This window comes from Suricata suricatta, chromosome 7, assembly GCF_006229205.1.
Source record: "Suricata suricatta isolate VVHF042 chromosome 7, meerkat_22Aug2017_6uvM2_HiC, whole genome shotgun sequence".
Taxonomy (NCBI): Eukaryota; Metazoa; Chordata; class Mammalia; order Carnivora; family Herpestidae; genus Suricata; species Suricata suricatta.
The window spans coordinates 43,880,146-43,893,131 of record NC_043706.1 but is presented as its reverse complement, the minus strand read 5'-3'; the positions used below and the strand labels follow the sequence as shown (position 1 = coordinate 43,893,131).

Below are 12,986 nucleotides of genomic sequence, written 5' to 3'. Positions count from 1 at the left end.
AGAGAACAAGACGAAACCTCAGAAAAAAACACTAATATTACTTGATCAGCAATTCAAGTAATGGTCATAAAGATGCTTGGTGAACTTAGGAGAAGAATGAAGAAATATAGGAAGAACCTTAACAAAGAGGTAGAATATATAAGAAGGTACCAAAAGGTGTTCAGAGATGAAAATTTCAATAACCGAACTAAGAAATACACCAGAGAACATCAACAGGAGACCAAACAGAAGAATGGATCACCCAAATGGAAGACAGAATAGTGGACATCACCCAGTCACAACAGTAAAAAAAAAAAAGAGAGAGAGAGAGAGAGAGAGAAGGAGAGAGAATAGTTTAAAAGACCTCAGAAATGACATCAAATGTGCTCACATTCACATGGTAGGGGTTTCAGAAGGATAAAAATAAAAGAGACAGAAAATTTATTTGAATAAATAATGGATACAAACATCCTTAACTTAGCAAAGGAAAGATCTCCACGTCCAGGAAGCACAGAGTGTTCCAAACAAGATGAAACCAAAGAGAGCCACACAAAGATATGTTATAATTAAAATGGCAAAAGTTAGGGGCGCCTGTGTGACTCCTTTAGTTAAGTGTCCAACTTCAGCTCAGGTCATGATCTCACAGTTTGTGGGTTTGAACCCTGCATCAGGCTCTGTGTTACCAGTTCAGAGACTGGAGCCTGTTCTCTTTCTGACCCTCTGCCATTCCCGCTGTCTCTCTCTCTCTCTCCCTCTCAAAAATACACATTAAAAAATTTAATAATACTAAGTAAATTTCAGAAGACTGAAATCATAACAATTATCTTTTCCAATCCCAATGGTATGAAATCTGAAATTAACTGCAAGAAGAAACCTGGAAAAAGCACAAACACATGGAGACTAAATAATGCTACTGAACAATGGATCAACAAAGAAATCAAAGAGAAAATAAAAAAATACGTTGAAACAAATGAAAAAGAGAAACACAACTTTCCACACCTATGTAACACATCAAAAGCAATTCTAATAGGCAAGTTTATAGCAATCTCAAGAAATAAGAAAATTCCTAAACAATCTTACTTTCCATGTAAAGAAACTAGAAAAAGAACAAAACCCAAAGTTAGTAGAATAAAGACCAAAGCAGAAATAAATGAAACAGAAACTGAAAAACAACAGATGAAACTAAAAGCTGATTACTGAAAAGATAACCAAAATCAAAAACCTCTAGTCAAAATCATCAAGAAAAAAAGAGAGGGCCCAAATAAATAAACAAATTAAACACAAGTTACAATTGACATGATAGCAATATAAAGGATCAGGGGTGCCTGGGTGGCTCAGTCGGTTAAAGGTCCAACTTCGGCTCAGGTCATGATCTCACAGTCTGTGGGTGTGAGCCCCACATCGGGCTCTGTGCCGATAGCTCAGAGCCTGGAGCCTGCTTCAGATTCTGTGTCTCCCTCTCTCTCTCTGACTATCCCCATTCATGTTCTGTTTCTCTCTGTCTCAATAATGAATAAACATTAAAAAAAAAGAAATATAAAAAATCATAAGAAATTAGTACAGTTACATGCCAACAAATTGGAAAACACAGAAAAAATGGATAATCATGATAATCACAAAAAGTATGATTCTAGAAATTTATCAATTTCTTCTAGGTTCCAAAATTTGATTGTAAAAAATAATAAATAGACTCATTACAAATAATAAAATTCAATCAGTAATTTTAAAATTCCCACAAACAGAACCAGAGAGCTTCACAGGTGAATCCTACCAACATTTAAAGAAGAGTTAGTAACTATCCTTTTCAAATTATTCCAAAACTCTGAAGAAGGAATGCTTGCAAACTCAATTTATGAGGCCAGCATTTACCCTGATACCAAAACCAGTGAGACATCACACACAAAAAAGAAAAGTACATACAATATCCCTGGTGGATATAAATGTAAAAATCATCAACAAAATATGAGCAAACTGAAGTGAACAATACATCAAAAGGATCATATACCATGATCATGTGGATTTATTTCAGGGATGCAAAAATGATTCAACATCTGCAAATCAATCAACATAAAACACCATTTTAACATAATGAAGGATAAAATTCCTATAACATCTTAATAGATGCAGAAAGACCATTTAAAAAATACAACATTTATAAAAACTCTCTCAACAAAGTGGGTATAGAAGGAACGTACATCAATAATAAAGTCCATACATGACAGATCAACAGTTAACATGCTACTCAATGGTGAAAAGCTAATAGGCTTTCCTCTAGGATCAAGAACAACACAAGGACTCTCCCCACACTTACTTATTCAACACAGTACTAGAAACCTTGGCCACAGCAATTAGGCAAGAAAAAGAAAGTCATCCAAACTGGAAAGGAAAAAGTAAAACTGTTCACTACTGGAAGATGATATATTATATATAGATGATGTATACATACACAATGGAATATTACTCAGACATTAAAAGAATGAAATCTTACCATTTGTGACAACACAAATGGACCTAGAGGATAATATGCAAAGTGAAATAAATCAGACAGATAATGAAAATACCATGTGATTTCACTTATACGTAGAACCTAAATAACAAAACAAATTAATAAACGAAACAGAAACAGACTCATAGATACAGGAAACAAACTCCTGGATACCATAAGGGAAAAGGTGAAATAGGGAAAAGGTGAAATAAGATGAAGAGGAGTAAGAAGTACAAACTTCCAGTTATAAAATAACTAAGTCATGGGACTATAATGTACAACATAAAGAATATAGTCAATAATGTTTTAATAACCTTGTATGGTGATACATCATAACTAGACTTATCATATGGGGACCATTTTATAGTGTATAAAAATATCTAATCCTTATGATCTATAACACCTAAAACCAATAGCATACTGTATATCAATTATACTTCAGTCAATCAATCAATCCTCAATTAGATCCATCCTTCCATGGGGAAAAAAGGGATCAAGTTGCAGAAAAGCAAATGACTGATGAATGACTCAGCCTCACTTTATTCACTATAAGAAGTGAGACAGAGGTCTTAAATTCTGTAAGAAAGCAAAGACTGCTTTTTACCCTCCCAAAAATGCACTGACAGAGTAATATAGTAAGTAAGATTAATAATTCCTTAAAATAAGATTTTCAACAAAAGTACAGTTAAAGTACAATTTCTTCCAGGCAAGTGTTAATTTGTCTAACTAGTATCAGAGACTTCTTTCTTTTAATTATAATAAAGTAATGAAGTCTAAGGTTACTTTTCAATATAGCCAGTGGGGAAAGAAAACCTAAAACAAAGCACAGAACTGAATATGCTTTGTTTTACTACAGCTCAAATCAATTTTACCTGAATATATAAACTGGAAACCCCCCATTAAGTTTTTCAGTAATAATGCAAAGAAAAATATGTGTTCTTAAAGAAATATTGGTCAAAGGTTCATTAAACCATTATCATCATTGAAAAATAAAAGCTTACTGGAAAGTCTTTGTCCAATTCATTTATCTGAACAGCAAAATTATCTGGAAATACTCCTTCTCTCCCATTAAGTTCACCTTTCCACCAGCCAGCTTCTCCAGTTTCCTAGGATGCAAAATGAAGAATCAAATAATTTTATCATTCATTATACTAAGATTGTATATAGATTAAGATTATAAAATTATGTATACAATAGAAATACAAATATAATTTACAAAACATGCATTTATATATAATATAAACATATAAACACTAAATTATATATATATTGATTATATTTAAATTTAAATATGATAATTATAATATTCACAATGCAAAATATTATATAATACTTATAATAGGTGTTATCTTTAAATAGGAAAAAGTTTATAACAAAATATGAAAAGACTGAATTCTATTATTTTTACAAGAAAAAGAAAGGGTTGAGGCGGCGCCTGGGTGGCTCAGTTGGTTGAATGTCTGACTCCAGCTCAGGTAACAATATCGCAGTCTGTGGGCTCGAGCTCAAGCCTAGAGCCTGCTTCAGATTCTGTGTCTCCTCTCTCTCTGCACTTCCCTGCCCCCACTCATGTTCTGTCTCTCTCTCAAAAATAAATATTAAAAAAAAAAGAAAAGGGCTAAACAGATCATAAGGTCCTCCATAAAATCAAATATTACCCACATATTACTTCCAGCAGTAGTTACACAATTGGGATTCATGTTTTTAAAATGAGTCAAATAATTTTAGAGACGCCTGGGTGGCTCAGTTGGCTGAGAGTCCAACTTTGCCTCAGGTCACAGCTTGGCTCATGAGTTCAAGCCCCACGTAGGGCTCTCTGCTGACAGCTCAGAGGCTAGAGCCTGCTTCAGATTCTGTGTCTTCCTCTCTCTCTGCCCTTCCCCAGCTCACACTCTGTGTGTGTGTGTCTCTCTCTCAAAAATGAATAAACATTAAAAAATAAGTATAAATAAAAAATAAATGAGTCAAATAATATTAAAATTTGATTTATGAGGATATACAGTTCTCAGTGAAGAGAAAGGACAAAACAAAGTGGGAGAGGAGGGTCAACAGAAACTGTAACTTTCTAAAGTGTATCTTACTTAACATTCTTAACACTTTATATACCAAAAAAATCATATTATTCATTTGCTTTGGAAATTAACAAGATATTCTATAATTCCTTCTAGACACCACCCAGCCACAAGAAATAGGTTGCTATCAGTCCAAACTATATGGATATTAAAAATTACATATATTAAACCATCTGATAACAAAGTCAATTTAAGAGAAGGGGAAATTTTTCATAAATTATTCTATATAGTTATTAATAAAACTGCATATTATTTAGAGTTTTCTTCTATTACGAATAGTTACAGGAGGCACCTGGGTGGCTCAGTCAGTTGAGTACCTGACTTCAGCTCAGGTCATGATCGCACGGTTCCTGAGTTTGAGCCCCACATCAGGCTCACTGATGTCAGTGCAGAGACTTCTCTCTCTGTGCCTCCCTGGCTTACACTCTCTCAAAAATAAAACGACAACAAAAATAGTTACAGGATTCTGCCCACCCAAATACTCCTGGGTTTTGTTTTTCTTTTGACATAATTCATTGTTACCAAACTATTTAATTTCTTTGAAATAGCTGTATCATTCTCCACACACAGAATGGTCTCATAAACATTTACAATACTGATGGAATTTAAACTGTTTCCCTATTCATTTTTAAAAAATTTTTAGTTTATTTATTTTTGAAAGAGAGAGGGGGAGAGAGGGTGGGCATGAGGGAAAGACAGAGAGATATAGGGGGAGAACAGAATCCCAACCACACTCTGCTGTCAGCGTAGAGCCGGATGCAGAGCTCCATCGGATTCCATGAACCACAGGATTGTGACCTGAGCTGAAATCAAGTCAGACGCTTAGCTGACCAAGCCATCCAGGTGCCCCCTTCTTTTGCTTTTTATATTATAAACAATACAACAAACATTAGATGGGGAAAAAAATGCAATAGAATGGACTAGGAAGTGAGAACAGAAACCTAGGGGAGCTGGGGCTAGAGAAAAAATACAACAGGATGGTAAAAATAATCCCCAAAACATCGATTATTATAAAAACAGACAATAAAAATCTGCTCAAAAAATTTTTCTGAGCACTTACTACATGTCAGGTTCTCCGGACACAGAAACAAGACAAAGTCCCAGCTCCTCCAGACCTTACATTGTAGGGGAAATATAAGAATGAATAAATGAAATAATTCATCGAAAACCTGAGAAATATCTTACCTTACTTATCAAGTGGATTATCTCTCCCTCTTTAAAAGAAAGCTCATCTTCATTAGTACCTTCATAGGCAAATAAAGTTCTACAATATTCCTTAGCTAAAATAAAGAAAGTAAATAATGTAGATTAAATAAGTTGGTTCTTTTAACAATACTTCTTAAGCCTCTACTTTGTGTTAAAAAAAATTTACACTAGAAGCTGTTAAAGATAAATTTAATAATGTCGGCCAATATTATATAAGTAACAATTTCACTAATCCATACTTTCAAATAGTTCCTAGTGCTACTATGTTCTAGGCACTGGTTCTAATTGCAGAGAGATGTCTCAGTGAACAAAGCACACTAATATCTTTGACCTTGCAGTGCTTACCTCTAGTAGGATCTAATACTCTGATCAAGTAGTACAGTGTTGATAAACATCTTCAAAAAATGTATTAATACATTTGAGCATGCTTCTTTCCCCACATGAAAATTTTATTCAAAAACTCACCTTTAATTTTACTTTCTGGGTCTGTTTTTGTTATCTCCACACTCTGAGTTTTGGATCCTACTGACTGTATAATTAAGGGCTGCAAAAAAAAAGGACCATATCAACTTAAGTGAAAATTAAGATAATAGTGTTAAACAAAATTTCCATTTTCAGTCAGCCAGCCTTCCTTAATGGTACATAGAGCCAGGTTAGTAATGTGACTGAAAAGACAGAGATAACAAAACTACTGAAATGATAGCTCAGAAGTTCAAATTTTTTTAACTTTCTACCTTAAGAATAATACAAATTCTGATAGCCATAGTACAGTACTGTCACTTAATTTTAAACCTCTAAAATAAATAAAAATAATAGCGCCTGAAAACATACTGAGTAGGAACTCCTTAGCTAAACACTTTACAGACATTATAACTTAATCCTCTGAATAATCTGCATAAAAGTAAGCACTATTATTCATTCCTCTTATAGATTAGGAAGCAGTTAAACCTGACCACCGTTAACAGCAATTTTAACGGTGGAGCCTGGATTTGAACCCAGAAAGTTTGACTCCAGAAAGTGGGCTTTTAAAGAACAGCACTAAACTTTCCTAGGATGAGATAGAGAGAAAAAAAATCAAAGTCTTTGTATTTCACTGCTGCTATCTGAATGAAAACACCTAGGTAATGTTACAACCCTTATAACTACAGTCTAGTAAAAATTTCACATTGTAATTGACTAAGTCTTCATACTAGTGTTTTCCTTGACTTCTCTCCCCAGAAAGAACATTACTTTTAACCTTAGCTTTCACTAGTTAAAATTCTAAATATACCACTAACATACCTCTCACTGTGTGTTCTGTTTATCTTTTAAGATACTCACTTTAATTTTTCACAATTCTAACTATCATTTCTTCTTAAATGTGCTCTATACCAGTTCCTGGATCGGTGATCAAAGCAAGGTTCACAAGACCATCAAACAGGGTGAGCCTGACATGACTCTCACTAACAATTACTCTTAAGTAGTGAACATTGTAAGTGGCAACTGAAAGAGTACTAGTGTAATCATTAGTTAAAGTTATTCATTATAAATCCTAAACCTTAAAGTTAGAAAGGAACCCCAGATTATACAATGTCCCTCATTATGCAAACACTGCTTCTCCAGCATCCCTACTTATATGGCTGTGCAGCACCAACCTTTCCAAAAACCACAAGAGTTCCAATCTTTACTTTTACAACCAAGAATCAGTTAGGCCCCAGAATTTACTGCCGGACAGTCTCAGAACTAGGAGAGGGTAGGTAGAATGTACAAGTTGTCTTTCCTGAATCCAAATCATTATTACATGAAAAATATGTAACAAACTGGTAAAGAAAAAATTTGTGGAAACTAACCATTTTAGAAGAAATCTTGAGTATTTCACCAACCAAAACTACTTAATTAGTGAAACATAGCTGAACTAAGCAAGTAAATACTGAAATACTTTAAACTCTTAAGAGTTAAATACATACATCTGAGAACTAAAATGAAACAAAGCCCTAGAAGTCAACAGGAAAACCACCTAACTGAAGTATTCAACCTGTATATCTAAGGTGTGAATCTCAAACACAGCTTTGAAAGAAATGTTCTAAAAATTGTAGCTATTTTGCCCCAAAATAAAAAGTTATGGGTTTATTTTAAAATCTTACTAGGGGCACCTGGGTGGCTCAGTCGGTTAAGCCTCCAACTTCGGCTCAGGTCAGATCTCACGGTCATGGGTTCAAGCCCCGCATCAGGCTCTGTGCTGACGGCTAGCTCAGAGCCTGGAGCCTGCTTCCGGTTCTGTGTCTCCTTCTCTCTCTGCCCCTACCCCCCTCATGCTCTGTCTCTCTCTGTATCAAAAATAAATAAAACATTAAAAAAATAAATAAATAAAATCTGTTACTAAAATTTTTACTAGACTATGGTTGTAAGGGCTATCACATGACCTAGCACCTGTGTGGCTTGGTTAGAGGATCGTATGACTCTTGATCTTGGGGTTTTGAGTCCAGACGCCACACTTGGTGGGAGACTGCTTAAATAAATATAATTTTTTTAGAAATCTTTGAAATCTATTATTAGATGCTATAATTTATGGTACATTCATGTTGATTTATTTCACAATGCCAGCAAAATGCTAATGAAAAATAAAGTTCTCCATACATTTAGAGAAGGAGAGCAGATTTCACCACTGCCAACAATCCAGAGCAAACTTTAGTGCCTAATTAACTTAGTATCTGTGAATCCATTCTATAATGACCCGTTTTAGGCCTATTTCAGATTTAAAGAAAAAATACGTAATTTTCTATTTAAAAGGTAAAACAACCAAAAAACCCCTGCCTTTTCCATTTTTACCTAGATCTAAAACCTTAGAAAAGTTGGTATTAAATTTACCAATAAACATCCTCAGGAGAATCAAATATAAACATTAATCTCTATAAAGCTGAAAACAGTTTCTCACAGTCTGCTCACTCATAACCAATCATTAGCAATCTCAAAAACGGGTGTGTAACAGAGCTGCAAACTGACTTACATTTTAAAAAATGCTTAATGAGAGAATAAGTAGAGTTAATCTAAGTTCATCATTATTACCTTTTCTGTTTTCTTTTCTTCTACTTCACTTCCAGATGTTCTTGTCCTAAGTTTCACAGAGCCTTCTTTAAAAATATCTCCAAATCCAATTCCTCGAATTTTCTTTGGCTGTGTGACTGATCCAGGTGCAGCTTCATTCCCACTCCCCGGAGATGGTGAAGGTGAGGTAGGCCCAGTGAAAACGGTTTCTGAAAGGATAATTTGCTTTTGAAGAATGTAGAATTACAAAATCTTAACATTCCATATTGTTTACATTATATACCTAACTAAAAATGGTAAAATAAAAATAAAAAGTAAAATGATGAGTACTAAAATATCCCAAGTAGTAAGATTCACTTATACTGTGTTTTTTGGATATTGTTTAAGATGATATCATTTTAAGGTATATTTAATTAAGAATATGCTAATTAAGAAATCTAGGGGATGCCTGGGTGCCTTAGTCAGTCGAGCATTTGACTTGGGCTCAGGTCATGATCTCACAGTTCACGAGTTCAAGCCCCAAGATCAGGCTCTGTGCTGACAGTACTGCTTCAGATTCGGTGTCTCCCTCTCTCTCTCTGGCACTCCCCTGCTCATTCTCTCTCAAAAATAAATAAAACATAAAAAAAAAAGAAATCTAAGAAGTCATATTATATAAGGTTCTTAACAAAAGCATGTCAAATTCACACCTCTTGTGACAATGCAGACCAAAACATGAGAAACAAAAATTAATCATTTCTAAGTTATATGATTCAATCAGATCAAAGTTAGGGGAGTTTCCAAATATAACCACCAAATTTTTATTTTAAAAGGTCTGTTTTTATTTTTAGAAGTTTAAATCTGTCATTTTAACTTACAGGTGAATAAACTAAGAAGTCTAAATTTGAGGCAATGAAAACTGAAATGATAATAAAAATTTTTTAATGATATTTTAACATTATAGGAGTAAGAAAGTTGTTTCCATAATCGTAATCAGTAGCAAAGGTTCTTATTTATAGGCTTCAATGAGTATGTCAATACCCTCTGGAAAATGTGTGGGTATTTTTTCAGCTTATTTTTCTGGATAAAAGTAGCACAGCCCTCATCAGATTCTCAAAAGGCCTTAAAAATCTAAGAAACAGAGTACTAGAGCAAATCTTCCAAAAAATTTCAGAAACATTTTAGAATACGGTTGAGGGGTAGGGAAAAATGCATTTTATCAGTTCACTGAACTAAAGGAATCTTGTTGAAGTTTGATATAAGAATAACAAGGTAATTAATAACAATGGTAGTTACATTTATTAAGGGTTTAATCTATGCCAGGCACTTGCTAAGCACTATACATGAATTGCATCTAATTTATATAACCACTCATAGGTTTAACAGTAAGTACTACAAGTAAACTGGGCAAAGAGATGTTAAGAACTTTCCCAAGGCCATATAGATAGAAAGTAACAAAGCCAACATGTGAACTGAATTCTAAATGACCCCAGAACCAAACATTTTAATATAATGATTTAAATATCAAAAGCCTCCAATCACACAACTGAGAATTAAACAACTTTTACAAACTTAAAAAACATAATGCTACCAAGTACAGCCATCCATTCTAACTACTTTCAATATTAGCCTAGGGGACATACTTTTTATAATGTGTTTTTAAACCAACTTTATTAGAATGTTTACTTATAATAAAATGAAACAATTTTAAATGGACAGTCCAATAATTTTTGACAAATGCACCATGGAACCACAACAATCAAGATACAGACTACTTTTGTCACCCTAAAATGGACACTTATACATCTTTCTTAATTCCTCCTAAATTCAAACCACAAGAAACCTCTGATCACTAGGTATTTTTAAAGTGTCAAACTTAATCATACAGGACAGAAATTTTGTGTCTGCTTGTTTTGCTAAGCAGGATGTGTAAAATATATCCATGCTGTTCCTTGCATTCCTACTTCATTTCTTTTTATTGGATTGGTATTCCACTGTATAACCATATCACTATTTTATCTTGCATTAAGAAAGTTAGCAATGGATGAGGTTTGTCTGATTTAGAAAGTTCCCTTCTGATGCTATTATGGAGAGTTTTTAATGTAAATAATTGCTGAATACATAAAATTCTCATCTATTGAGATGACCGTCTTTTAAATTATTAATATAGTATATTAACTTTGGAATACATGAGATAAACCCCATTAATCATAATGCATAGCCATTATACATTTTGCTGGACTTGATGTGCTAATGCTTTGATTTGATTTGTGATATATGCTCATGAGATAATGATTTGTAGTTCATTTTTTCATGACTTCATGAGATTTTTACATCAAAGTCATATAAACCTAAGAAATCTGAAAAAATACTGTCTACGATTCAATGTTTGATGAGAGGGGCACCTGGATGCTCGGTCAGCTGATCTCACAGTCCAGTTGGTGAGTTCCAAAGGTTCGCTGCTGTCAGCACGGAGCCTGGTTCAGATCTTCCAGTCCCCTCTCTGCCCCTCCCCTACTTGCACTCTCCCAAAAATAAATAAATATTTTTAAAAAAAAGATTAAATGCTTGACAGAATTCAGTATTTTGTGTGAAGATTTTGATAATAAATTCAAATTTCTTCAAATGCTACTCAGACTTTGTATTGCTTCTATTTCTGTTCTATTCCTGTTCAAGGAATTTGTACAACTCATCTAAGTTATCAAATTCATGAGTACATTTTTTCATTATCCCTTTGATATCTAATCTGTGGTGACATTCACATCTGGTTATTAATCAGATATTCATGTTATCAGTAATACTCTTTTCTTTTTTCTTTGACGAGTCATTAGAACTTTATCAATTGTTTATCTTTTTTAAAAACTCAACTGTTGAACTTGCTGAATTTCTTGAATGTTGGCTTTTTGTTTCAGTTTTTTGTCCTCATTTCCTGCTCCAAATTATTTCAGGTTTACTTTATTCTTCCTTTACTAATTTCAGATAAAAACTTAGACTACTGACTTCAGTTTTTTCTTTTCTAGTATCAGCAGTAAAAGCAATAAACTTCTCCATAGGTGCTGTTTTACCTACACTCCACAAATTTTCTTTCCATTTTGTTTTCATTTGAAAACCCAGTTTAAGTTCCCTCATAATTTCTTCTTTGACCAACAGGTTATTTACAAATATTGCTTAGTTTCCGAGTAACTGAGGACTTCCCAAATATCTATTACTAAAATAATTCCATTGTGGTCACAAAACCTACTTTGTAGGACTTCAAAACCTTTTAAATTTTCTGAGACTTCTTTGATGCCCAAACATTAAGGGTCTATCTGGTAAACATTCCATGTACTCTTCAAAGAAATGTGTATTCTCTTGTTGGGTTAACTAGTCCATAAACATCAATTGGATCCACTTATTTGATTATTCAAGTCTTCTACATTATTACTAATTTTTTGTTCAGTGGTTCTATCATCTAATGAGGGAAGCATGTTCAAATCTCTGTGTGGATTTGCCTGCTTTCAGTTCTGGCAATCTCTGTCTCATGTACTTCAAGTTCTGATATTAGATTATATATAGGGGTGCCTGGGTGGTTCAGTCAGTTAAGCACCTGACTCTTGATTTAGGCTCAGGTCAGGATTTCACGGTTGTGAGATTGAGTCCCATTTCAGGCTCTGCACTAAGTCTGCTTGGGATTCTCTCCCCACCCCCTCCCTAATCCTACCCTACTCTCTCTCTTTCAAAATAAATAAACATTTTTTTAAATAGTACATGTTTAGAATTGTATGTAATTTTTATGAATTGACTCTATCATTATGAAATGTTTCTTTTTGTCCCTGGTAATATTTTTTTCCTGAATACACTTTGATATTAATGTAATTATTCTAGATTTCTTATGTTTTGCATAGAATTCTCTTTTTCATCTTTTTTTTAACCTGTACACCTTAATATTTCAAGTGAGTTTCTGGTAGGGAGCATATTATCCAGTCAACTGGCCTTTCCATTAATTTCAACTTAATTTTCATATAATAACTGCTATGGTTTAAATCCATTATCTTGCTACTTGTTTTCTATTTACCTAGTTGGTCTTTGTTCCTTTCTCTCTCTCTTTTTGTTTTGAAGTATTGTTTGGGGGGGGGGGCGTCTTTAACAACAGACCTTTACTTTTTCATTTCAGAAGTCTAGAAGCCCAAGGTCAACATGCTGTGTTGGGTTCTGGTGAGATCACTCTTCCTGGCTTCCTGCCTTCTCACTGTGCCCTCACG

The 12,986-nt window shown here is 33.8% G+C and overlaps 1 protein-coding gene across 1 annotated transcript in view; it reads right to left on the bottom strand.

Moving 5' to 3' along the window:
* The window catches only part of CD2AP (CD2 associated protein), a 140,456-nt gene that overhangs the window by 41,574 nt on the left and 85,896 nt on the right, over window positions 1–12,986 (bottom strand). Inside the window, exons 6-9 of the mRNA XM_029944200.1 lie at window positions 8,788–8,975; window positions 6,208–6,286; window positions 5,722–5,816; window positions 3,466–3,570 (exon numbers count right to left, since the gene is read on the bottom strand). Coding sequence (XP_029800060.1) covers window positions 3,466–3,570; window positions 5,722–5,816; window positions 6,208–6,286; window positions 8,788–8,975 — 467 coding nt within the window. The remainder of the gene's footprint in view (window positions 1–3,465; window positions 3,571–5,721; window positions 5,817–6,207; window positions 6,287–8,787; window positions 8,976–12,986) is intronic.